The sequence below is a fragment of the Semicossyphus pulcher genome, unplaced genomic scaffold (assembly GCF_022749685.1).
Source record: "Semicossyphus pulcher isolate SPU_LCO1_2020_fin unplaced genomic scaffold, fSemPul1.0.p SCAF_10, whole genome shotgun sequence".
Lineage (NCBI taxonomy): Eukaryota > Metazoa > Chordata > Actinopteri > Labriformes > Labridae > Semicossyphus > Semicossyphus pulcher.
Window position 1 is genome coordinate 10,517,966 of NW_027211604.1, and position 27,883 is coordinate 10,545,848.

The window sequence follows — 27,883 nt, forward strand, 5'->3', positions numbered from 1 at the left end:
GGGGGAGGGAAGGTTGTCATACCGAGACGGACAGAGACTCCCACAGGTCAACAGTTCAGAGCTATGAGTCATATTAGAAAAAATGAATAGGAAAAACTTACAAATATGAGCAACACAAGCAAGAATTATGTTATAAAACCTTAAATATTTGCTCAGCAGAACGTCAGCTCCACCAGGATATTTATTCATAAGTCTGGAATTGCTCATCTTGGACCCATCTTTAGAGGCAGACCTCGGTTTATAATAATCGTGTGAACAACCTGAAGATTTAGTGCTATTTCACATTAATTTGATATGCAGACTGAAAAGATTGTGGCTTGAGCAGGGCCACGATAAATATTCACTTTGAACTGTCCCACTGTAAAAGTCACATCAGCTTGACGGACTAACAGGTCCCTTCAGCCAGTCAGCCGTGGTTTCTGAGCAGGAAAGCAGGTGAAGTCATTGATCTGTTTAACAGCTTTATTCGGACATATGGGAAAGATCTCGAAATCTATGGGAAAGCTGCTGGCTGGAGAGAGGTTCATGGCATATACAGTATTCACTGCGGTTTTATTGGGTCTCCCATTGTGTTTATTTTAGGTCCAGTTGTGTCTGAAATTCCCACAGTAGAACAATCAGAGGAAAAGGAGAGAGAGGGAGAGAGAGAGAGAGAGAGAGAGAGGGAGGTCGGAGGAAAGCTGAAAACAAGTAATGAATGCAGGGAGAGATTTGAAAGAAAACTAAAAACAATCAATACTATAAGAAGTACTACTGACAGCTAATAAAGTAATAATGAACGGTCCCCTCATCCTGTTACTCCTTGCTCACGCTAGGGCCAGATAATAGTGTTGGGTCACTTGAGCCAATGTCCCCGATCTTCAATATCACTACTAAAAATGTATTTTGGCACAGAGTACACAGAGACCAAAAGTGGGCTAAGTATTGAACCCTGTGGAACACCACATTTACCCTAAGAGCAGAAGGATACAATATTATTGTGTCCAAGACCATATGAGTTGATAGTTTTATATAGAAGCCATGTGAAATTGATGTCTGAGTTGACAACCTAACCTAGCAGCCTACCGCTACATCACACGTTTTGTTCTAGCTTCTCACATGTGATTTTGAGGTTTCTTGGTCTCTGATAATGGCACACTGCATAGATCTTTGGGGGTTGGACTAATTTAAATTGGGATCTGGGAAACTGTGATGGACATTTTCAAACTCTATGGACCAAATGATCACCAGATTAAATAAAAGGGAAAGTGATTCTTAGCCACAGCTTGTTATCTGATAAAGAAAGACAAACAAGACTAAGATTGACCAAGTATATTGTAAACTACAGCATTGAAAGTTTTTGATACTGTGCTATGGTGACATTTTAATTCAGAACGCAACCCTATAGTTTTCCTAAGTGCACTTTAACCAAGTTAACGCTACAATATTCCATCTTTTACGATGTTTGCAGACAAAACATTCATCCAGTTGGTGCAATACTGACTTTTACAATGTTTTCTCAGCAATTTTCCTCCCATCTCTTTGTTAGCCTCCTTTCCTGAGGCCACTCCCAAGCTTGTCTCCTTGTCACTGTACTACACATCGTGTTACTGTCTTTCAGTGCACAGCTACTTTTCCATTCATCCTTGCCAAGGCCCTGCTAAACATTAAGGTTCCATCATTGCTTATATTAATTAGATATCATCTGCCAATTTTTACAAAATATAATCACGAGCTGACATTTACACCAAAGTAACATGTATCATAAAATGCAATCAATTAAGCTTTATGTTCTTGTTTCTATTCATTGTGCTATCTTTTCTGCTTCCATTGCAACTTCTATAATTACTACTACATTATTCCATTACTACCTCTACTACAGGCAAGTTTAGGAGAGTAATGGCTTACTAATGTTCTTTTTCCCTTACGTATATTTGGCAATTCAAAGCAATACATCACTCAATAATCACTTTTTTTCCTGCAATCACAAACACAAGCACGCTCTGTGCACTCATCCTGCAAGTATCCAAGAGGAGAGGAGAGCAGAGGAGAGGAGGCCACTTTCTGCTGCTGAGCCAAAATGTGCACACATGGCAGTAATTAGGTGTGTGGACTGCCAGGGCGTCTGGGCTGCAGCGTAATTAGGGGACTAGATCACTTTAAACACAGCGGGGACATCCTCACATAGTGAAAGTGAGACAGAAAGTTCAATGAAACAGCTGACAAAATTTTCAATCTGAATCGTGATGTTTAGTCCAGAAGCATCCTTTTACTGTGTTACACCATGTGACAGTGGTCTTAAACCGCTGGGACTGAGTGCCGGCAGCAACATGCAGAATCGAGCTAAAGGCCCAGGCATGGCAGGAAAAAGCAGGAGAGAACAGCGCAGACTGTAAAGGACAAAATGCTCGACTTTGTCAGACCTCCGCTGACACAAGAGCTCCAGTTTCCATGGTTCAGATTTCTTCTCAGCTCTGGATTTAGAATGAGGGGAAACTGGGAGAGATGCGGGGGCTGCAGATTAGGATTGCAGACACAGAAAGTACTTCTTTCCAAAAGTGATTACACAATCTGAGCCCACAGAGACCTGGAGAGACCACATACTGAAGGGAAAGTCTGAGCTGAGCCTGGGAAGGTGTCTGAATGAAACCGGCTCCCTGATGTAGAACAGTCAGGGTCAAAGCCACGCTAATGAACACAAAGGAAAGGAGAGGAATCAGGTTTCAGACTTCACGGGTGGGGATCATTAGAGTAAGATCTGTTGTGAAATGAACCCAGTGTGGTGCCGTGCAACATGCAGTGCAAAGTACAACACACAGCTGCAACTGCCAGAAACACCTCTTTCTACCGTCTTTACAGATACTGATTCAAAAACCTTAAGTTTTATGCTGATGCACAGTGCCTACCTGAAAAGCTCAGGTTCTCCCATGAAACTGTATCTAACTTTAAATGCACTGGAGCTATTATAATGTAAGTAACAGGGTTTAACCAGGGATTACAGTGGCACTTAAAACTGAGTCTGCAGCTAGTTGTTACTGAAAGACTGGAGCTGAAAGCAGAAACACAAAACATTACAACATTTATAAGTAATTTTATGTAATATGGATCAGTCACATCGCAGCCAGAACCAAATCTGCTTAATCCAGACCTTATTAGGCGGACTGTATTGGCACCATCCATATTGGCACCGGGCATTCCCACACTATGCTGCTGACTGGTACACGCAGTGCTTGAGAAATTCAGATTGGTCCAATCTCACATGCTGGCTCACGGCTGTTATTTCTGCTCAGTTTCACCCCGACTCATGAAACACACTGTTATACCAATATCATGGGTGGACTCCATAAGAAAAATGCACAAAAAACAAAAGCATGCTTTTTAATATAGTCTCAACAGCTATAGCTAAATTCGGGGGGGAAATTGATGCTAGAGTGATGCTTGTTTTGTCTCAGAACACAATTTGTTGCTACATTGAATAGTGAAATACGGGATTTCTGAGGGGATATCAATTCCCCACAGAGGTTGGGCAATATACCTTTATAAGTGTGATCGCGGTTTGACTAAACACTTTCTAACATATATAACATTATTTATAAAGTCTCTGATTTATTTTAAACACAGAACAGGATCATCAATTATCGAATCCGTTTTGTTAAGAGCAGTGCAGGAAACCGTAGACCTCCCCAGTTGTGGAATCATATCTATCTATCTACCTATATATAGATATCTATCTATATACTGTATATCTAATAGACAGGTTTTTGTATCCATAGGGAACCATGTGTCCTCATCTGCCCCTCTACTACATGAGGTGCCTCAGGGATCAATCCTCGGTCCCATTCTTTTCTCCTTATACATGCTTCCCCTGGGACAGACAATCAGTCGTTTTGGTTGTGTTTTGTATCACTGCTACGCTGATGACACTCAGCTGTCAGTTATATGTCTCAGTAAATCCAAGTGACTACAGCAACTTAGCCACTCTGGAGGACAGCCTGGACGCTATCAAGAACTGGATGTCTCATCATTTTCTTACCTCTGACTAAACTGAGCGTCTTATCATTGGCCCCGAACATTCGATAAACAACATTCTCCAGCGTATTGGTCCACTCTACTGTGTCAAACGTTTCTGAAGAAATCTTGGCATTTTGTTTGACCCTCAACTAAAGTTTGACCATCATGTCAACAAGTTGTTTCTTTCAACTGCAAATTTTTTTTATCACTTTGTAACCTGGGTTTAGAAAGGTGCTATATATATAAAGGTTTATCATATTATTATTATTGTACAGGAAATAGCAGGAGAAAAAGGAGCTAAACTCTCAGAATATAATTGACTGTCAGCTAAACTCGTCTCCAGGGTTATCACAGCATCTAAAGCTCTCAACTGAAAGGTACTTCATGTCTTTATTATCACGATTATTGGATGCTTGGTCTGTAGAGCTCCAGGAGGACGGATAAATGTGTGTGTTATACTAAAAACATACATTAACTCCTCTCCCTTACATCTGCCTCCTTAATTTAAGCTTAAGCCAAACAGGCACTGTGCGGGCTAATGTTTTCTGCAGATCTTGAATTTGAACGGGCGTGTTGGTCCGTGTGTGTGTGTTGAGAGTTATTAAGTGGAGGGTGTACCGTCTCCTGAGAGCTGCTGTGGTTGGGTGACTGCACCACATAACACACAGTAAAGGGCACAAAGCTTTAAAGTTGAGATCATAACAAGCATTTTACTTTCCAGCGGACTTTCCCTTTAAATCGTCACCTCGGAGTTCATTAGCACAATTTATGTTCTAAAGATCGCTCATTGCCTCTCCTCGTCAGCTAGCTTAGCTCACAGAGGCAGCCGCCCCCTGTTTTATACCACGCCTTTGTCTTTTATGGATCTAACACATTCCTGAGACGAGAGGTGGTGTGTTATTAAAAATCAAACGCACCTAGGAGTAGTTTGGTGGTCTGAATGAATGTGAGGCATGAACAGTTGGCTGGCTGAATGTAGGGGGGGAGGGGCATAAGGATGTGAAGCAGTTGTGTTTCCACATTTTCCAGTCAAAGAAAATGGAGGAAGTTAAGAACAATTCTATTCAGAGACTCATCTTGCATCTGTCCAATTGAAACCTGCACAAAGCATAATATATGGATCCAGTAGACTAAGAAAATGCTGACTTTGTTCTTTGCTGTCATGGCTGTGCAACCTAATTTAATAGTGAACATAAGCTTGCAGGTACGTTCCAAGACAGCAGGGAAACGTATAATTTTCCCATGCAGCGCTCACTCCAACTGGGAGAGCGAACTGAACTGAATCCAGAGACAAAAAAAGGGGGAAAAGTCTTTGTCTCCAAGCTTTTCTCATCACAGTGTTTCATGTGACATACGAGTGAGAGCTCCTTCTTCTTCTTCTTCTTCTTCATAACGTCATGATTCAGCCCAAGAGGAGACCGACAGATCTCTTATGGGGGGTGGGGGGATTTCTGTGCCATATTAATATCAGAGAAGGTGAGGATATAAAGCAAAAAGAGGCAGAGTGAGGAGATCCAGATAATGATAAATAATGTGACGTTTCGTTGAGATTGTTGTGATTCCCACAGTTTTTTTTGGCTTAAAGAAAACATACTGTGCATTCCTCAACTGCTATGTAAGCAAGCTCGGAGTAAGTAACAGGATATACTTAAGAAAGAAGCCATTAGTGTACATGAAAGCACATCAAGACTCAAACATCATATTTTTAGCAAATTACAGGACATTTCTGTCCTGGAGAAATTACACTAATCTGTCCTTTATGTGCAAGCGGGACAGAAAAAAAGTCTTTAAGGGCAAGAATGTGAGTCTGGAGACAAATAAAGAAGAAAGAAAGACAGAAGGAAAGGTTGCCCTTTAAATGCCCCGTGCCCACCCACCCACTCACTGGGTCTGTCTGGAAGATGACGCATCTTGGGCCCTTTCTCTCCACAGCGTCGTTTGAGCCGCAGCCGCACCCTCCCAGCACAAAAACAACAAATTACAGCCCTACAGACCACAATTCAAAAGCTCCCAAACTCACTGAAATGAAAGCCACGGCAGACATCACACAGATGATACAATAGCCTGATTTTTCCCCCTTTTATTTGAACACAGTCATATTATGGGGCAATTACAAACAGCAATTTACCCAGTCTACAAGAATCAGACACAAACATCCGAGAATGATGCTCTGTGAGTCACTTTCACTGTGATTCAGGCCCACTCTGAGCCTACCCACTCTGAGATTTAAAGATGGATGCCAAAACACTTTTTGGTCAACATTTTACGATCATGTGGCCGACCCACATACAGAAATGCTCGATACGATGCCACAATGACTCACGTTTTTAGTTGTGGAGTTTTGTTATGATGCATGGTGCAGGTGCAGACGACTAAAACACACAAAACAATACAAACAACTCAATCTGCAGTTTCAACAAAGTAGTGCCACAAATTATATCTCATATCAGGTTGGTATCATACTTCTGAGTCCATTTACTCAAGCATCTTTTCTCTCCTATAATTTTTAATGTCTCTGAAATCACATTATTAATCGTAATCTTCACGTCATCAAATACATCTTGTCATTACCAGGACTTACAGGAAGTCTGTTCCAGGCCAAAACTCAACCACAAAACCTGAACCTGTCAGTTTTAGTTAGAGATTAAACAAAAAAAGACCTGTTTATGAGTGAGTTTTAGGGGTGCTTATAGTAGGATTTGTTACCTGAAGACTGAGCCAGGCTAGCTGTTTCCTTTTCTTAACATGCTACACTAAGCTAACCATCATGAACATAGGAGAGTACAGTTGATCTTACCTAGGATTCGTTACCTGATGACTGAGCCAGGCTAGCTGTTTCCTTTTCTTTACATGCTACGCTAAGCTAACCATCATGTACATAGGAGAGTACAGTTGATCTTACCTAGGATTCGTTACCTGAAGACTGAGGCAGGCTAGCTGTTTCCTTTTCTTTACATGCTACGCTAAGCTAACCATCATGTACATAGGAGAGTACAGTTGATCTTACCTAGGATTCGTTACCTGAAGACTGAGGCAGGCTAGCTGTTTCCTTTTCTTTACATGCTACACTAAGCTAACCATCATGTACATAGGACAGTAGGTTTGATCTTATCCTTTAACTTTCAGCAAGAAAGCAACTAAGTATATTTTCTAAAATGTCAAACATTTCCTTCAAAGTTGATTTAAGCAGATGCATACAACTACATGCTCGTCAAGCTAACGTATTAAGAAACAATAGCCTACTTTTATGTACACAAAAGACCTAGCCAAACACGGGCAGCTCATTAGAGAATTGTCTCTGTTCCTTATGACATCCAATACTGCCCAGACTTTTAACTTTTGTATATTTGTTTGAACAATTCCAGAGAAAATTAACCAAATCTTTAGCTTGCTAGCTAGCTAGTAGCTCAAAATCCCTCAACAGCTCTGTTTTGCTGTTTTTTTGCTGGGTGAGCAACATAAAATGGATTGTTCTGAGATTGTTTTTGTACTACATAATGGGGTAGCTATGAGAGCAGTGAGGCTCAACAATGGCAACTGTCAAGGTCCAGCCTGAAAAAATAAAACAATGAGCTAAAAGCAGCAAAAGGTTTCAGGCAGCTAGCGTTGGGTGTCCATTCTCAGTGGGTGCGGTACTTTGAGTTTCACATTACACAGTCATTTGATGAATCCTATGTGAAAAAGTTGACTAAGGTTTTCGAAAGTTTCTCCATGATTGTTCTGTGATTCATGCCAACTTTAATGACCTCAGAGAATCGTGACAAAACAGAAATTGGCCCTATAAATGGCAAACACAGTGGCAGCTATAGAGTCACTTTTTAAAAAGAGAAAACAGGAATTGCTGCCATCACATGACGTGCCTCGCTTTACCATCAGCCCCACAGCAGGCAACCACACCCCCACTTACGCCTACCATGGACTGGCACTGAGTGACCACATACCGGTTGGAGTGAGAAGGAGCGACGTATGATCTGGGTCAGACTCTAGCAGCCAAGCCAGACGTGCGGAGTAAATGACATAATCACTGCCTTTTGAAAACACAAACCTGCGTATGCATTCCTCCCCCCTCTGCAGAAGTCTCTGCACTCTGTCAACCCCCAGAAACTCTGAGCGGCCTCGGCCTCAGCTATACAAACAATAGTGCTGCCCTTTGCCAGAGTTGACCGCTGTCACCAAAGGCATCCATTACCTCTTGCAGTGGGCCTGAAACAACAGAAACTGGACGATGTCGTTGAGCAGACTCCTGTTGAGAAGTTTGGGATGGATCTGAGGAAGGCAAATATCAAAAGCTAAATCAAACCCGGCCTTGCACAATGTGAATTTCACATGTCATGCAAATATGCAGTGTGGTTTCTATAGCTCTTACGCTGGCGCAGATCCAGCTTTACCCTGTCATTCCCCTCTAGCAGTGATGTTTGTGGAAAGCGAGCCAGAGAGTCAGACAAGATCTTGGCAAAGCTACGGATGATGTCATATAATGACTGTCTAAAAGCCTGGGCTATAGGGACTGGAGGGCAGGCAGGTAGTGCTGACAGTGCTCTGCTGAGATTATGTCAGATACCTGCCCTGCGGTGATACTCCGCACTCAGCAGCGGCGCGCGTGGCAGGTAATGTCTGAAGGCTGTACAGTCCCCGCGCTGGCAGTAGGCCGTGTTATTCTGTTTACCCTGGCTAATCGCTACAGCTACAGGGTCCTGCACGGCGTGGGTGCAGTCCCGAGCGCTCGCATTCCTCTGTGCGGCTTTAAATAACTGCTCCGTTTCTCCCCCTCGCTAAGCAAATGGGAGGAGAGTGTTAAAGATGGCAAAGAAGGTTGTTTGTTTGAGCTGGGTTCAGTACACTGCTCTCGAGCACCAAACACACTCAAGGCACACATGCAAATACACACTGTTCCCTTGTGATGGATAAAAAAAAAAACACCTAATTGCTCCTTTGTTTTCTTTAAAGCTTAATTTGCTGTGAGTCTTTTTAGAACTCGCCAAGCAGAATTGGCTTTTACTTGCAGCAAGTGATGACATGGGGGAGTCAGATTTCATGGGAAACTCCTGCTCAGATCTTGTGGATTTTCCCTCCAAGTCAGTCCTGATAAAAGTAAACACAGCGAGAAGTGAGACTGAACCCTTTTAGTTTCTATCTATTTATCTCATTTCCGGACTGTCTGTCAGGCTGCTTTGAAGGTATGAAGACGACCTTAAGGTGTCACTTGTACCTGGATTATTTTTAAGACAGGGCCTTCTTTTCAAAGCAGAAATCTGAGAGTCTAATCTATACATAGGTAAAGTACATAGCACGCTCACATTTATAAAACTTTTCAAAGCATTAAAGCCTATAAAAGTTATACATAGCGATAGTGTGCTGCTTGTGAAACAGCGGTTAAAGGTTAATGAGAACGATCCACTGCAAATAACCCGTCTTATTTTGCCGACATGCATAAATAGACAGGGAGAGGTGACAGAATGTGCATCCAAAAATATTAAAACACAGCCTCGACTGGAGGAAATGATCAGCTTCTATCGACATATAAAAGCGCATTTCGCTGAATTTAAGAAGCTTTTCAATTATTAAGCTGCAACTGAATGTGCATGAGCCTCCCTGTTCAATCTGTGTTTGTGTTTGAGGGGGTTTGAGCGCGGGAACCGTGCCCAGCTTCGCCTCTGAGTCGTGTCCAACTTGCGGCAGAAATCCGGAGTACTGCAGGTTTCTGGTCACCCGTGTTAGACCGCCTTCTCCAAAGCTTGGCACAAGAGGAAAAAAAAATGTGTGTGGGGAAGAGCAGAGGGCTTTGAAAGGTAAAATAAACTCACCTTCTAAGCAAGGGACAGCAGAACCGGCTCTGTCTGCTGTGTTTGACCGACTTGTCTTAGTTTTCAGACTCCCATGGACCTCTGACCCATGCCAAGGGAAAACCAAAACAAACCACAGGCCTACTACTGTCACTTTGCTCTAAATACAGAACCACATGGGAAATCCTGAAATAGCCAGATCCACTTCTCACGATGCCCATTTTAGGGGAGTCGAGCCTACATTGGGATATGATAACACCACTTCCTGTGTTTTTTTATGTACTCCAGAAGAAGTTGGGGAATCTAGAGCCGCCCGGACATCCGGAGCGCTGATAAAGACATGATGCTGCTGAGACGCAGAAGAGAGACGAGACCCAGAAGGCCGAGCAGCTGCTGCCAGAGAGGCTGATAGATGCCTCTTGGATGCAAGAAAAAATTAGAAGTTTTGTTTCAAAAAGGCGTGTGCAGATATACCAATGTTATGTAATCCCTTACGAAATGATATCTCCTCTGAAACTATAAGTCTTCATTTCACAAGTGGAAAAACACCCCCCAAAAAAACAGCCAGTCTCCAAGGAGCAAACAACCTGTAAACTTCTCCCTATCCTACAATTTACACCAAGATTTTAAGTGCTGAGGACAAAGACAGAAAAACGAAAGTTGGCCGTTGGATATTTTGTCAGCCAAACACATGGAGATAATTACAAAGGAAGTCTCCATCAGCTGGTAAACAAGTTCAGGTTCCACACGGGTCAGCACGCAAAGGTTCATTCAAGGTTTTTACAATTTTTGGAATTTGCAAATAAAACGTGCAACCATCCAAAAAAACGTCCTCAAAGCACTCATTCTTTTCATCCCGATATAAACAGTAACAATGCCCCTGCACGGCCTGATGACGATTACGCAGTTATGCAAGAAAGAAGCATATCAGGCTGTAAATGTCAAATATTCTCTGCCTGCCAACGTGCCTGGGAGGCTTTCAAGTTTCAAGTGCTTTCATCAGTTTTAGGAAGTGTACAGTGAAGTATAGATCAATATTAATGAGACGGCATTGAAGTTTATGTCGCGCAGAAAGTGTTTACATGTTAATGATAGATGGACACGACTGTGATGTGTGCTGCACACTGTATGTAAAGTTAACTGCTACTAATTTAGCCCTAAAATATCCTCTATACTCTCTGAATGTCTCTATGTAAGCTCTCTCTTTCTGTCGGCGTCTAGCTGCTCTTATCAGTGTGTTTATATTAAAAAATGGATGACTAAAACTAATGTTCTTGGAGTCACTCATAGCACTGAACCCAGAGATAATTAATACTGCTGTTCCCTCTGCTGTCCTTCAGCTCATTGTTGTCTGTTTTTGGACAGTAAATGTGCTGTTTTTGGGTCACTCTCATTGCTGTCAGGCAGCTATTTTTAGCAAAGTTTCATACAATTCATGTTGATTAGGCAATCCCTGCAGTAGTTACAGAGATATTTTCCCCAAAAGGACAAATGTCAAACTCATGGTACTGCAAGATAAAGTCCAAAAAAAATGACCAAAGCGAAGATTAATCGTCTGGAAACCATAAGTGTGACCATGGACTGACTTACTGACACCTAGCTTAACTAACAATACCAAACACTTGTTGGTACCATCTGTTTAATCTGGGATTCTTATTTCCTTTCATGTTAATGGAATTCTCTGGGGTTTTTTTTTTTGGACATCTGGTCACGAACACATTTCAAAACAACTCCTTGGAAGCACAACCCTCTGCCAACGCTGACATGTCCTCCAGTTTGTTCTACAGCTGTTTAACTCCGGTGTTTCCATTTTTCCTTCAAATCAACCTTAAATCTATTTCTGATCCTGTAAACTTTCCCAAAGGAGTCAAGATATACGTTTTTCGGAGCAGATGTATGCCTTGTAACAGTGACGGCCCCACTTTGAAACTCTTCTCCCCGGGTCACTTTATCTTGTCAACCTGCCCAATGACGGTGAATAAAAAAGTTTCTCTCTCTATTACTTTCAAAGTTAAGACTATAAAAATGACGTTGGCAGATATCCCAGATCTAGATCACCAATAAAACCTGACTGCTCCTTGGCCCTCAGCCCGCAGGTCCACCAAAGTGCTGCCAAAGTCTTAACCCTCTGTGAAAATCCTTGTACCTATCGCAGCACACGTACTGAAGGGTATTTCTGCACTCGGGCAGGAACTACGTTTCATTTGAGGAAAGGTTTGGTCAGGTTTGGGGCCTCAGCCTCGCCATGCTGACGTCACAACAGCACAAATATGGAAAAGTCTTCATATTGTTGCTGCTATAGCCGTGGCCGTTTTAACACGGGAGAGAGAAATTTCCACTTGTCCGCACCACATTCCAGCCCTCGCTGAACAAGACACGTCTCCTCTCCCAGCTGAACCCTCCGTCCGTCCCCCCCCGCTCTGAAAACTCCTACAGTCAGCGAGGATATTTTTTTGATACTCTGAAATCCTGGAGACAGGTGAGTGTGGAGCAGCTCCTCTATCCAGACCAAATGTGAAGCAGCATGAGGTATTCCAGGAATTTAAGATGTCTCTCCTGAATTATTTGACACAGAAGCTCCAAAAAGTGATGCACCAAGAAGGAAATCAGAGGAGAAGAGGGGGGACTGGTGGCTGAGCCAAGTCTCTAACTCTACATCACTACACGGTGACAAGGAGGAAGAGTACAATCACGGTACAAGTGAGGAATCACTTGGTTTGATTAAATCCAGGCTGCTTACGTTAACATGCGCTAGACAGAGAAAACAGCTGGAGAGGCTGCAACTGTTTGATCAACAAATCTGCAATAGTGTGCGTATGAACGGCAAGAAGCTCTGCTAACCTGCAACTTACAGTCTTAAGATTTCTACAGCCACATTTGTGCTGCTTCTTAGCCCCCTCTGATCCAGCTAGAGTTGTTTTGATACTAATAGCAGAATCAGAAACGGCTCTGTTACCTAAAATGTGGTATCGGGTATCGGCGAGAACGCTAGTCAAAGCACAGATCTGACAACATAATTTATTATCCTGACAAAAAATTTAATTAAGTAGCCTACAAAGCAATATTACATGTTAAAGTTGCCACTAAGAACTAATGTTCTAGATCGGCAAAGAAGAACTGATTTAAGGTGAATTATCATGTGACGATGACGACATAAGCCTGTGCTGAGAGCGTAACGTAAGACAAAGCTAGCAAAATGTCTGCAATCAGTGTTTCTCATCACACTTTTTAAGGCTGCATTTTTATAAATTCAAAGTCAAGACATGTAAAACTGGTAAAAAGCCAAAATAAAGCAGATTGATAGTAAAAATCGGTGTTTCTCAGAAGCTTTTAGGTGAAGACAGCGAGCCAGTAGGGGCAGATAGCCGAGCTACCGAGAGCTGCGCCGCTGCTAACGTTAGCGCAGCTTGTTGTTAGCTTGATGCCTTCATGGTTCTGAGCAAAGCCTTACAACAATGATAACAATCACATCCGTACAGCGTCAGTAGTAAACAGCTGTAAAATACTTCCACCAAGTCCAGGTATCAGAAAGGGGATAAACTCCAACATCACGTTTTAGCATTTAGCCGATAGCGTGAGCTTTGAGGAATGTTTCAAAGGAAGATGCCGCAGATGTGATGTCCACACAAATATGAAGCTGTTGCATCACATTCTGCTGGCTCTGAAGCACAGCTGTTATCTGTTGCTTATTACATTTGACTTGTGTTACATAAGATTATGAGGTTTATATCAATCCATGTTCAATTATTCTTGTTTAAAAAGGGATAAAGAATCGACTTGGACCTTTAGTTGAGGCAAAAAACACAAACATCCACAACAGATGAATGTTTGAGTTAAGTTTTAAACTCCATTTATCACAACTTAGCATCTCAAGCCATCAATCACTGTGCTCTTTTCACTTTCAATATCTTATTCTCTCCATCAACAAGTTAGAGACTAATGGGACCAGTGAAATCCAGTTCTGGGCCTGATTCTGACGGAGACTGCGCGGCTCCACGTCTCACCATAGCTGATCTGATACAGCAGAAAGGCTCCACTCATGCCAACCAGACACTGCAGTCGAGGAGGGGGAAAGTATAGATCTTAAGAGTACATTTATAAGCCGTGTAATGAAGCATGCCGCGGTAATTAAAGTGCAACATGGTAACATTTTCCAGCGGAGCAGTGGAGGGTAAACCCAGCTCACATCATCGTTGCCACCTATTTATTTGCAGAGCTTAGACCCACCTGACATAAATCTTAATGATATGAAATCAGGGTGGGTGCACTAAGTAGCTGGTGTGATATGGATGTAGGTAATAAAAATGATAGCAGCGTTTAAGGGAACAAAGGCCTGAATTTTTCTTCGTATTGGTTGTTTTTGGCTAGCTTTGGCTAGTTTTTGACCATTTTAAACAAAGATGGGAACAAAATTAGACATTTATTATTAATTCACTGTACTTAAATGTCCTTTTGTGATACAGTGTTTGTAAATCTTTTTGATTACCTCAATTTGTAATACTTTTTTCTTCACTCCACCAGACTACAGAGGTCAAATCTGCACTTTTTTACTCAACTACACTTAACTGATCTGACAGCTGTAGTCAGGCCTACATTGGAGGCAAAGGTTTCATAGTAAGTTCATAAAGTATGTTGGACTGTTTCAGATTTAGTCATATAAACATATGATGGTCTATACTTTGAACATTTTATATAAAAAAGGCAAGGGGGTTAATCCAAAGTTTTTTTTACTAATACAACTGTATTTTTAAAGAAATTAGTATTTGAATGCACTACTTTTCCTCGCAATGGAGCAAAAGTTGCCACTTTCACTTTACTCAGAAGTCAATCTGTACACTTTTTCCACCTCTTATTAAAACCAGGGCCCATGATGTATGATTCAGTCCCATTTTGTCGGTTTTATGGAGTTCCACAGTGTTAGTTTGCATTTTTATTGTCTACATTAACAACTCAAAGTAGTTTCTCCGCTAGAAAACTGTGTGAAATGTTGCTGAATGGATATTTCCATGCATTACGATGCATTAAAAATGTAGATTTCCACTGATAATGAGTAAATAAAGTCTCATTATTGTAATATGTAACTTTTATACGTGATATCAACCACAGAAAGTCATTAATGAGAAACCAAACAGCCCCCTCAGCTCTTGTAAGTCTCAGTAGAGGAAAAACAATAAGCCGGAGGTCAGAGCAGCACTATGAGTTAATCGCAGCGGCCTCATTATGCCCCTGATAAACAAACAGCGTCACTCACCGACCCTGAAGCCCTGTCCGATCAGCGTGTCGGCTCCCTGGCCGTTCTCAGCGATCAGCGTGGTGTTGTTGCCCTGCTCGCAGGTATCCTGACAGTGGCCCTTCAGGCAGATCCTCTTACAGATGAGAGGAGCGATGACCACCTTGAAGCGCTCCCGTGTGGAGGAGCGCTCCGTGCACCACGCCAGCCTGTGGACGCTCAGCCAGATGACAAGCAGATGGGGGATCAGAGAGGGCATCCTGGCATCCTTCACTGCCCTCCACAGACACCAGGAGACATTAAATCACCAGCTCCAGCTCAAAGGCGCCCTGCTTTGTTAACCCAGGCTGATTTCTGACGTCTCATACGGCGGAAAAAAAACGCGCGTCCTCCCTCCTGTTTTCTCCTCAAGGAAAAAAAAATCACTTCCCTCGCGCTCCCAAGTGATCCGTCTGCAAAAGCGACACGTTTGACATCTTTAGAAGTTTCTCCTCGTCCTCGTTGCTGTTGTTGGAAAAAGTTGTCCTCGCTTTTTTTTGTCCCTCTTCCTTCTCCTACTTCTGCTTCTCCTTCTTCTCGCCTGACGCGTTGGAGAGTTGGAGAGTGAGTGCGTATGTGGGTTTGGGAGAGAAAGAAGGGAGGAGAGGAGAAGGGGTGAGCCAACCCTCTCTGGAGAAACCTGGCTGAGAGCCAGGCCAGGCGGTGCAGGAGCAAAGCTGAAAGTGGTTTCCTTGTTGGTTATTTCTCCTCACACCCCCTCCTCTCCTCTCCTCCTCTGCTGCCCCCGCACAGACCCCACTCTGCAAACCATAGCTGCACAGCTGTGTGTGTCACTCTGAGGATAAAACATACTCACACATAAATTATAAATTACTGTTTACACTCTTGTGTTTGAACCACCGATAAATCAACAGCCCTCTTTATAACGGACTGTCCTTGAAATTAGAGCCGTTATCTCTTTTAGCCCAGTGTTCAGCCTCCAGACTGTATCATGTTATTAAAGTCAGTCAGTCAGACACATTCTGAATGTGTAGACATTTTCTGTGTGGGTCATCAGGGTCAGGATGAGGTCATCAGAGTGACTCACCTTGTAAAGATGCACAGGTGGACTAGTTCGACATTTCACTCCTCAGAGTGAAAAATATGGAAGAAATAAGAAGGGCACCAGGTAGGCCTACATGTGGTGGGCACCAGCCTGCAGAGGGTTAGGGCAGCCTATAAAAATCCTAAAGTGTTGGGAGCAGCTGTGGCTCAGTGAGCCGATCGTCTCTCAGTCGGAAGGTTGGCGGTTCGATCCCTCCCTGACTGCTACAGTCAAAGTGTCCTTGGGCAAGACACTGAACCTCAAATTGGTTATGAATGGGCATGGGCATTTACCATACACCTATAGGTCACTGTATAATATTTTCTCTTCTTTATATTATAGGGCACCCTACAGAGCACCAGTGATGTTACAATGTTACAATGTGAGACCAGCTATGTCTCAAAACCAAGCATCAGCCTCCGGGCTATAAAATTAAACCAACACCGAAGTGCCAAAAACTGCAGTTCCTCGAGTGACCACTTGAGGCCGGCTCAAAAAGTGAGTCAACCCCTATTAGACCCCAGATTGAAATATTCAACTTTACAGCAGAATTAAACATGTTTATAGCCTGGTACATTTTCTTTTATATCTGCGCTCACCCTGCCTGGCTTGTTCAGTGTTTCATACCTTGATGTTATGGTGTTGGCCCGTGCAGGGGTGTCTGGATTGTTGTTTGCTTTCCCCCCAGAGAAGATGACCGTCTGTAGTGATGAGCAGACTATGTTATGTTAGGTGGTTTGTTTTATTAATTGTAAACCCAGTGATTAACCAGCAAGCAAGCTAATAAAATACCTGTAGTGCATAGAGAGTGGTAGTCTGTTTTGACCCATCCTCTGCGACTCCCCCTTCCCGTCTGAATATGGTTACATCCGGATCCAAAAACACAAAACCTTGACAGCCATAATAGCATACTCGAAGCTTCAAAACAGCAGTTTACAAACCAGTGACTGACATCACAATGACTACTCCTATTCCTTATTTACAATCTACAAACAAACCCTGCAGCAAAGTTAGTAACTACAATGACAGAAAGAATAAATAGAGCATCTTTCCCCGAAGTAACACAAACTCCCTCGCGCCCATCACGTTGCTTCAGTCACTTGTTGAACCTAGGCTCTTGTGCCTGAGAAAAGTCAGCATAATCATTAAACACACATAAACAAAAAATTAAGAACGGGGAGGTGGAGGATCACGAGGGGCCAGCCAGCGTCTGGGATCACATGGGCGAGGGGTGAAAGTGTGAAAGAGACAAAGAGTAATCAGGACAGAGAGAGAGGGTTGAGTCACTTCCTCTCTGAAAAGTAAGAGTGTTTACCTTCAGTCGCTGAGGAAATGACTGCATGGTTCTGCAGAGAGTTCACAGGCCGTTCTCACATTTCTCTTTTCCTCTGCTGCTCGCCATCACTGCATCGCCGGCTGCCAAGAAACACACACTCACATACATGTATATACACACACACACACACACACACACACACACACACACAGGATGCAAATACATTGTCGGTCACACATTAACCATCCCTGCTGAGTATTAGTAGTAGTAGTAACTGTAATAGCTTCCGTTCTGGACACTGACACGTTAGCGTTACTGATTCAAAATAATGACATCACACAACCTGAAGATAAAACCAGATGTTACCAGATAGATGTGTGAAGATGACTTGTTTACATAAGTAAGTAAGAATAAGTGTACCACAATGTAAAAATACTTCATCACAGGTGTATGATCAGGTGGACAGTATGACTTCTACACTAGGGACCCAGTTTAGCGTCAGTGTACATTGCAGTAGCTGTCTCTCTTCACCGAGTTGTTTTTTGTGAAACACAAGCTCGGCACTGTGTGATGCATTTAGGGAAATGTTGTGTTTAAATGCCCTCCGCTGCACTTGTTCAAACTTGATGTCCTAACTCCCATTTATGTTGTGTTTTGTTGGAACAAGTTTGCATCCTTCCAAGAGAGCGTAACTGTGGGCTCGTAATTTTACGATCACCCTGATAGAGGCTTACTTGTCCTACTGCAATCAGATTATCAACATGCAAGTAAGCCAGCATTTCCTCTTCTCTATTACTTTATGTTCTATTGTTGTACGTGTTGCTAAATGTAAGCACGACAACCAAATCTACTATCTGTATCTGTTCAGGCAAGTGTTTCACATCAACAGGCTGACAACATGATCAACAAGTGAGGCAAACACTTTTTTTAGTTATACGTTCATTATTTATTTATCCACCTTTGCTTTTTGTGTGACTTTTAAAAGACTGGAAGTTTTTTCCTATTCAGGCTCCCTAAAAATATTAAACCAACTAAATAATTTGAGATGGTTAAAGGACACAAGGGAAAATTAACTCGCCTGTACTGTTTATTACATATCTCAGCTGACACTCAAATCTGCTATAAACTCTGTAAGGATTGTAATTACAAAGTTTTCTCTTCAGTCACAGTAAACAGTTGATGAAACTGAAACACAAAACTGATTTTATACCTGAGGTAGCAAATAGCACGTCAGACTTTATTTATGTGGAGGTATACGTTAATAATGGCCTGAAGAAAACTGATATACTGTATGCTATAGTTTAATCCATATGGTTGTTTAAAAATAACTTTACATCAGCATATAATAAATAAGCTCCAATAAGCCATCTATTGGCTGAGCGAGCGGTTTGTCTTCTTCTTACAGTCAGTTTCAGGACTCTGAATAAGATATGTAAAAAACTGGATGACACTAAAGTCAAAAGCCATGAAATAAATATTACTAACATCAAAGTAAAAAGTGAGTTCGGTGACGTACATGGTTTCACGCTTGCGGGGGAAACAGGAAGATTGGTAAAATTTGTGGAAAAGTTGGCCAGAATTGCAAGGTCGAGGAAAAAGTTGTGACAATTGGTTGAGTTTGCAGGATTGCACATGAAGGTATATCTGGCTCACACTGAATGAAGCTTGTTTAAATGTGACATCTTGAATGGTTAACAGTATTTCTTGGAAAAACACGACATAACAGGGCAGGAAGATCTGAAGACATGACACCACTGAGTCTACTGTATACAAAAGGTGGATTAAAGGGAGGCTTCATTTTAAGTGTGTTATACAAAGTAAGATCCATGAAGAAATTAAACCTTTTTAAAGTTGATATAATGAGCAAGTCATTCATTCTGTGCTCTGCCACACTCCTTTAATAGTTCTGAAAATCAAATTAATTCAGATCAAACTGTAACATTTTCCTGCACCAGCAACACTTAAAAAATGACCCAAAAAAAAAGTAAGCGGTATGATGGTTAAAATGCAGCTAAACATTCACATGTTTCAGTTTCATCTGACCTGTTAAGCTTCTGTAATCACACTGAAGACCAACTCAAACAGCAGTTTGTGTGTGTAAACACAACTTTCATTACTCAGCACCGGGAGAAGAGAAGGCTGTTATTTGGGCGCTTTCTTTGGGCGTGTCTGCAGCACCTTCACAATCTGCTTGGCATCGTTTCAGTCATTGTGAAGGGGGAAAAAAAAAAACCGCTCCTTCAGGGTAAATGTGGTTTTCCTGCCACGATACAATGAAATGAACTGCATGGAAAAAATCTAAAATTAGCTGTGGGCGAAATGCCTCTTTGTTTTAATGTTTTCACTGTGGTCAACGTTTAAATGTGGTCGCAGGAAGCTTTCGTTTCTTTGTCTTGATTTCGGAATAAACAGCCACAGAAAGACAGAAGTAGAAACAAGGCCCTTTAATATAGTAACATGTAGAGTAGGTAACAGGATGAAGGTGATGTGGGGGATATATTTCGAACACAGAAGCTTAAAAAAAGTTATTCATTTCACGTTTAGCACTGACTTCTTGAGGGAGAATGCTGTTTCAGATCAAACCTACATGCAGAGGCCTTCCTGTGTGTGATAGAAAAAACAATAAATATGATTATCAGGGGGAAAGACTACCTTGGCAAACTGTATTCTGGGGACACAGTAACAGATATTTTTACATTTTGAGTGCCTTTTGATATGACTTACACTTGTAAATGTACATAGAATAGTTACATGGACAGGCTTATAGTAGTATACATGGTAAATGACAGCAGAGACCTACAGTAAAGCTCAAAAGGCTGCTCTGCTGCGCCCTGATGTATCAGCCGAGTCACATCAGAGCATCAGGAAGAACATGAAGAAATTTAGTAAGATTATATCTATTTACACTGTATGTTTTTAAATCAAGTCTTTGCTTGCACTTTTCCACACGTTAACCCTCATTAGTCCAGATAGAGTTTCTAAAAACTACCTTCTTATTTACAGAAACAGCCGAGGAGGCATCCACGCCAGCAGCAGAGGAACAGATATGCACATGCAAGCACCAAAGTCTGTCCGGGTTACTGGCTGGTAACAATTAATACACGTCCAGAAAAGGAGAGGGTTTCTAGACGAACAGTAGCAGCTTCAACAAAAAAATCGGAATGCTGAGATACGGTCGATAACGGAGGAGAGAAGATGATCAGACTGGAGATCAGTTAAACACTGCGTAAGCTCTCAATCTAGGTGCACGCAGATTGCAACTAACATCTTTCAAATAACCTTGTGTGTGTTATGGTGGGAAATTGAAATGCTTGAACCGGTATCATCAAACTTTGATATTCTTTACACGAATAACTTCTGCTTGACTGAGAACGTTACACTTGTGAAACAGATGAGGGCACTGAAGGGCGACAAAAGGAGATAAGACAGAGCGGAGCCAGACTGAAGAATGGGACGCTGTCGACTGAATAGTTAAGCCGGTTCATGCTTCATAGACACACACACGCATCATTTTGTCACCACATTGCTCCATCAGGGAAGATTACAAACCTTTGCTAACCTCTTAAATTCAATTACTGAACTGCACAGTTATGTCTACCAGGATTTTCCGTTTGTTAAAAAGAGCTTATCATGATGATTTTGTAGTGATTCATTATAACTGGGAAATCGTGGTGACGTCTGTAGCATAACAGTAATATTCACAAATGTGCTTTGGTCCTTTAAAAGAACTAGATTTTCTAATGCATCCACTTGTACAAGGACAATAAAAAGTACTTGGCAGATTATTTGTAAATTAACTGCTAGTGTTGAGAGACCAGAAGGCTGTAAGTAACGGATACATTCTTAATAGCTGCTTAATTATGCACCATCAAAAATTTGAATAGACAGTGCTGCACAACCTCCATACAAGATCAGCAGAAAGGCGGGGATGAATATCGAGGTAGAGGTAAAAAAAACAAGTTGTAATAAGAGGAAGCAAACAGTTTAATTTGCATTTCCAGCTGAGCGACATGACGATGCCTTCACTATAGTCATGGGCGCGACCTCCACAACACTGACGGTCGCTGAGCACATATTTGAATTATTGTGCACATACGCTCCGACTAAATTATCGTCACTTTATGAAGATCAACAATGTACAAAAAGTACACGTCCGTCCTCCCGCGTGTGCCTACAGGAAGCATGAATCAGCCCTGCATGATTCGTGTGCCTCTGAATCTTAGCAGCTCAGTCTGTCAGCCAAAATTACAGCAACAGCAAATTCAGTCTCTGACTTAAGTGTGAAATGTAACAAAATCCTAACACTGAAATCCGGGTCGGAATTGAACAGCAGCAGCAGCAGTAGAGACTCAGTTGACGGTTGAGTCTGTGTTCAAGGCACTTATCTTGTTAAAGTGGGGAAACGACTCATTTCCCCTTCTGCCATCACTTTCACAATTAATGACCAAACAGTTAGCACACCAGCAAGTCCCTGCCTGTGCCAAGAACAGCCTGTGCACTACTGCTGCTGCTGCTAGAGGAATGACCAGACAAAAATACTACCTGTTGAAGAATGTACAGTGGATATTCTGAAAGGTATTTTTTACATTTTAAAGTGAGAAACATGACAACGTCTGATACAACCAGAGCTCGAATGCTGGCGTTATATGTAGCCTCATTCTTCGCTTTAACAGCATGGAACAGAGATGACTTAATCCGTCATGTTTACAAACTACACAAACAGCTTATTCCAGGTTTTTCCACCTGGAGTAGGTTTCACTGAAGAATACCCACAGACAGTCTCAATCATCCCCTACACACAGTCCACGACCGAGCTGTCGTCCTCCTCAGCTCCCCACTCCCCAAACCTCATCTGAGGGGACGGAGCTGCCGGGTGGAGATTGTTAATGTCGTCCATGCCGTCTGGGTCCGTGTCATCGCTTGCACCGATTCCCATGTGGCCTCCTTCCTCACGGTGCGTGCGGATGTGTTTCCGCAGAGCTGCCGGCTCCTTGAAGCTGCGGTTGCAGAAGGGGCAGCAGCACGGCCTCTCTCCGGTGTGGATGAGCTGGTGATGTTTGAGGTGCTGCAGGCGGCTCAGGCGCTTCCCGCAGATGGCACACACGTACGGTTTCTCTCCGGTGTGCGTGCGCCTGTGTTTACGCAAACCGTCCAAGTGGCGGAAGCAGTTTCCACACTCGGAGCAAGAGTAAGGTTTCTCACCTGTGTGTATGCGCAGGTGGGTTTTGAGCGCCCCTGACTCTCGGAAGCGACGACCACAGACTCCACACGGATACGGCTTCTCTCCCGTATGGATGCGGATGTGCTTCTTCAGGCTGGAGATCAGACGGAAAGTCTTTCCGCACTCCAAGCAGTGGTGAGGCCGGTCTCCAGAGGGCTCCCCTGCTGTGTCAGGGGCCGAAGGTCCTGCTGAGTCCTCTGCTCTGCCCGGTGACACACTGTCTCCTCTCCCGGCTCCAGAAGTCCTAGCCAACTGTTTCTGTCCATCAAGTCCGCCCTGCTGCAAATCGCTGCTGCAGTCTCTCACAGGTCTTTGGTGACGTAGAGGTTGAGTAAAGGAACGCTGGGAACCTCCCTCCCCTCCAACCTGAACGTAGCCGAGGTCACCCATGCCGTGTGACGATCGCTCTTCATCACCAACTCTGCTGTCACCGCGCAAGCCAGGATCCTTCCTGCCGGACTGACCAGAGCCTGAAGCAGGTCCCTGCTCCTCTTTAATCTCAAACCTGGAGGGTCCACCGGGTCCCTGAGACTGCCTCTCATCTAAAGACAAATTGTGATTGTTAAGAGAGATAAAAATTACTACAGTATAACTTAAAATCAGCGGTTTACAGATGATAAAATTGAGCAAAGATAAATGAGAGAATAGGGTATAACTAACACAACACACGTTGTATATTTACCTGGTCTGTTGGAATCAGAGCACATGTGAGATGTGTTGGATGCAAAGTCCAGAGCATGGTTAGTCACAGATCCATCCGGTTGGATTGAAAGCTGGCACATTTTGTAGTCATCTCTTGGCTCAAACCCGTGAAGTGAATCATCCACAGAACCACCGAGTCCCAAGTCTACACCGGCTCCGTTCACATTTCGTGAATTCTGGTGGTCCCTGTCCAAGCCTGAGGTCATTGAAGCCATGGAAGACAGCGATGGGGCAAAAACTGACTGACTAATGCTCTGAGTGCCTGAGTATGAGATCTGAAGCTGGTCTATGAGCTTCTGAGCACTACACAGACACTCCTGTAAAGTCTTTAACTCCCTCTCTGACACCTCAAGACGAACTTTGAGTCTTTCATTTTCTTGTTCCTTATGTAGCAGCTCTTGTTGAGTCTCATTGAGCACGAGCACCACTTCGCCCAGGAGAGTGTCCACTGCAGCGGACATGGCAGTTTGAATGGTCGGGGCGAGCCGTGATTTCAGCGACGTTACAGTCATGCTGCCCTGCGAGGCTCCGTATCCAGACTTGTCTGCTTTCCGATCATAACAGGACTCTACCCCGGTCCTGTCCGGAATGTTTATTATACTCTGTTTACGATTTCCGCTGTGGACTGAGCTGCTGCCACTGTTTGATGGAGAAGCATCCATGCTACCAGCATAGCCTGTTCTCCTGGAAGTCATTATTTTAATGTAGTTAGCTAGCTTTAATTCAGTTAGCTAACGTTTACAGGCTATGCTAACGTTTATGAGCCACTTAAACAGTCCAAAATCCCAACAAAGTGAATTAGTTAGGGGAATTTTGTGGCTGGAAAATGTAGAGCAAAGACTGAAAAGTCAACAATTACATCTGCCTCATTAGCTTTCTAACTGGCGTCGCTGACAAAAACAATGTAGTCAAGTCTGAGATGCGACTCTTCACGGGGCCTGGCTGCGCTCGCTAACATTAGCGTGCTAGCTTTGAAACTAACGATGCCAGTCGGTCAAAGACGGACTCTTGCAAACACAGTGACTCTGCATGAGAAATGTACCGACGGGCTTTAACTGTGTTATTTAAGTCTGTAAACTATTGCTCAAAGTCTTTGAAACCATGGCCCACAGCAGCGACTCACCCATTTCCAGCTTGTGTCTGCCTAACTTCACTGTACCGTACTGTACACTCACTGAGGCCCGTCGCACAGCAATGACGTCAACAAAGCGGCCACTCACCGTGAGTTAATTTCCCCCTGAGTAATGACTCGATGGCATGGTTATCTATGGCAGCTATTTATGTCTGAAATGTGCTATAAGCCTGGCTGTTTTGTTACTGTTTACTTGTATGCTAAGCGATGTATACTGAATCTGTACTGTGTTCAGTCATTAATAACAACTTTAAGTAATGGCTTGAAGATGCCAGAATAAAGTGGCTTTAATTTTCCTCTTATTAAATTACCTTCTGCATACCAAGCCATTTGGTTTTGAAATATTAATTATCAAAATAGTTTGTTTTGTTTTTGTTTTTTTGGGGGGGGTTTTGTATTTCAATTTAATATAATTTATCATATAAATTACCACACACATTACCATGAGTAATGATACACTTTGAATGATAAATGATCTTAAATGATAAACTTTGATGATTTAATGTATGTACAACAATTCTATCTCAGCTTTTGTGCATTCAATAGTTTTGTCACCAACAAACACATTTGGGTGATTCATTGATGTCACATAAACTCTTCTTATATTCAGTCAGGTCACATTGTTTACCTTGGAGGTAGACTGGAGGACATGTGAAAACATAGCCTCTGAAACATGAAATGACCTCGATCAATAACTGTTTTTGCCTACAACAAATTCTGTGTGGAAAGCCTCTAGTGTGTCAATGGTGAGAACATACTTGATTTAATGATATCTTGGCTAATTGGACAATGAAAACAGGAATGAATAAATCAAATAATCACAAAATAAACTGACTAAACTATTTTGTATTTGTTTTATTCATATTACAATAAGATTTGTTGATTTATATTTATGAAAACATATTTAATATATACATGAATCCACAATTTAATAAATAAAAAATAATTACACATTGGTCTTCTATCAGGAAGACCTGACTTGCAACCTGTAATTTATCTTCATTTATTTATTTTCATTTTTTAGGCCTATTTTGCATCAAATTACAAATGTATAATATGCTAATAAGTATTTGGCTTAGTGATTTTTTGTTTTTATTTGAGGAGTCATGAAATACACTTATGTATATTGTCTTTTATACAAGTATGACTCTGTATCTGAAAATGCTAAGTGTCTATTCCTCTTAGTTGAGTCTAAGCATGATAAGGCAGTCTGTTTGTCAGCCTGCAAGTCAGATTTCAGGGTGAAATGTGCCCCTGTCTGCACGCAGTGCCGCAGCCATTTGGGGAGAGAAGCTGAAGTTAGTCCTCATCAATCTAAAATTAAACTTTCGGGTTCAACATCGAAAGTACCCACAGGGCACCGACCTCTCAGGGGGGGTTACACAAACTCTAAAACTGTGGGAGAAGACGGAAGTTCATCTCACTGCAGCAGTCTGCAGGCTGCGCTGTTACTACAGGATACTGGAGGCAGATCGTTTTATTTTGGGAAAGTGGCCAAACATATCATGAACTTTGTGATGCTTCGCAGATGATTCGCCGATGGTTAAGATTCATCATGGAAACCAATTACTGTCACCAACACACCCAGTTGTGTAACTGTGAAAAGACACAGACCCCGCCTGCTCTTTGCTTAATACACCCTTATTCATGCGTTTTGTCCAGTGTTTTATTTTGAAGGCTCTAGGAGGCACTGTAGACTGCTCTGATAATGAGTGATACTGAGGTCAGTTCAGTAGCCTAGCCTGCATTAGTCAACACCCCAAAACACGAGAACACTGAGAATTTTTGTCATGTTTAATTTGGGTTTTCTTTTACATTGTATTTTTTTTAAAGATAGTTTATTATTCAGTCCACTGAATACTGCTTGAGGAGTTTATTATTATTATTATTATTATTGAAAATGTGAGTCTGTTGGATTTTTTAAACAAGGCAAAGTTTAAAAGGTGAAAAAAGTTTTTTGTTTTTTTTAAAACAATCTTTATTTCACACATTTTTATTCACCTTTGCCACAAACTGGGAGTCAGTGGGGAAGGCTGGCTCATAAAGTGATTATTGTTTCCCTGTAGGCTGTTAAAAAATCCCCACATATGCTTCACTTGACTGAAAAATATGTGATTGGGCATTACATCACCCCCTGCGTCAGAGATAACTGTTTGCTATAAATCAAACACATATAAAAACAAGACCTCTTTGTATTCATTTGGGCAGCTTCCATTTCATATTTAGAAATAATCTGCTCCTGATGGAGTCGACCCTGATGAGGAAAGCAGACCCAGCCCAGCCTGCACACAAGTGGTGGTTGGGGAAAAAGTGACGTGGTCCATGGCGAAGAGGGGCAGAGCAGATCGAGGTTACGCAACAACCCGTCTAGCAGTTACCATCTGCGTTTGTTTCACTTCCAGAATCACAACACAAATATTTCCCACTCAGTGACTTTAAACCTGTTTCTGAGAAGCTCTTACTGGCCGTCACACCATCTTTGTTCCTAATAAGCAGTATGTCTGTGTCTTCCATGTATGGGCCTGTTGTGGATAAAAACTGACTCACTAAAGAGCTGAGCAGGCACTTCAACATAAACATGACTTTTTAATGAAATCATTTAAAAATAGAAACACTGTTTTAGCGTTAGACTGATTTATAAAACATACACTGCCTTGCATAAGTGTTAACCCCTCAGACTTTTCCACATATTGCAGTGTTAACCTCAAGGTAACTGGGATTTAACTGCAAAGCCCTCAAAGCTTTATGTTTTTATTAGTATATCTGGAATATTATGCAACAACCCCACGCCCACATCAAAATTATGGCCTGTTTTTTTGTTGGTCCACTGCCTACAACCCTAATAAAACCCAATACGATTTGCAGTCATAACATGACAACATATGGAAAAGCTTAAGGGACAACTTGTGCAATGTACTTCGAATACAACCTGCATTGTGTTGATGTGATTCAAACATACTCACACACATACAAATACATCGTCTAAACCCTCGCACACCCACACATTTCCTGTATGTACTCAGACGAAAACACACTCACTCCGCCGCAGACAGATGCACATTAAACAAAGGAACAAGTAATAAACGATTACTGGGAAATGTAGTTTTTTAATCAAGGTGATGTCAGCATACTGGTACCTGCTGAATTACACAATTGACAGAAGCAATATATTTGCAAACTGTAGCAGAAATATGTCACATGTAGCCGTTAGTAAACAGAGTTTTGTGAATCTCTCTGTTACAGGACACTTTGAACTAATAGTCGTCACTTTTCCTGCAGACTGAGCTCAGATTCAGAGCGGATATGTGCGTGTACACAGCTGGATTTAAAGCCACACAGCTGTCACATAAAGTTTCTGTTCCAAATGCCACATCGACAAAACGTCTCGTTCAGTTCTTCTGTTTCCCTGAAGCTCTGAGTCGAGTTATTTTTGTGGTATCTCTGTGTCTGGTGTGATATCCTTTT

General features: G+C 42.3%; 2 protein-coding genes across 6 annotated transcripts in view; both read right to left on the bottom strand.

Moving 5' to 3' along the window:
- The window catches only part of ltbp3 (latent transforming growth factor beta binding protein 3), a 32,504-nt gene extending 16,907 nt beyond the window's left edge, over window positions 1-15,597 (bottom strand). For all 5 annotated transcript variants that reach the window (XM_069666481.1, XM_069666473.1, XM_069666456.1 and 2 more), the window contains exon 1: window positions 15,025-15,597. In XM_069666481.1, the coding sequence (XP_069522582.1) occupies window positions 15,025-15,262 (238 nt within the window). In that variant the 5' untranslated portion in view covers window positions 15,263-15,597. The remainder of the gene's footprint in view (window positions 1-15,024) is intronic.
- A 4,195-nt stretch (window positions 15,598-19,792) lies between these two features.
- LOC138595147 (uncharacterized) lies at window positions 19,793-24,434 on the bottom strand. Its single transcript, XM_069666491.1, has 2 exons — window positions 23,267-24,434; window positions 19,793-23,126 (listed from the first exon to the last, which is right to left on the bottom strand). Exons 1-2 carry the CDS (start codon window positions 23,979-23,981, stop codon window positions 22,156-22,158), a joined length of 1,686 nt encoding a protein of 561 aa, XP_069522592.1. The 5' UTR covers window positions 23,982-24,434; the 3' UTR covers window positions 19,793-22,155.
- Between the last annotated feature and the right edge of the window lie 3,449 nt (window positions 24,435-27,883).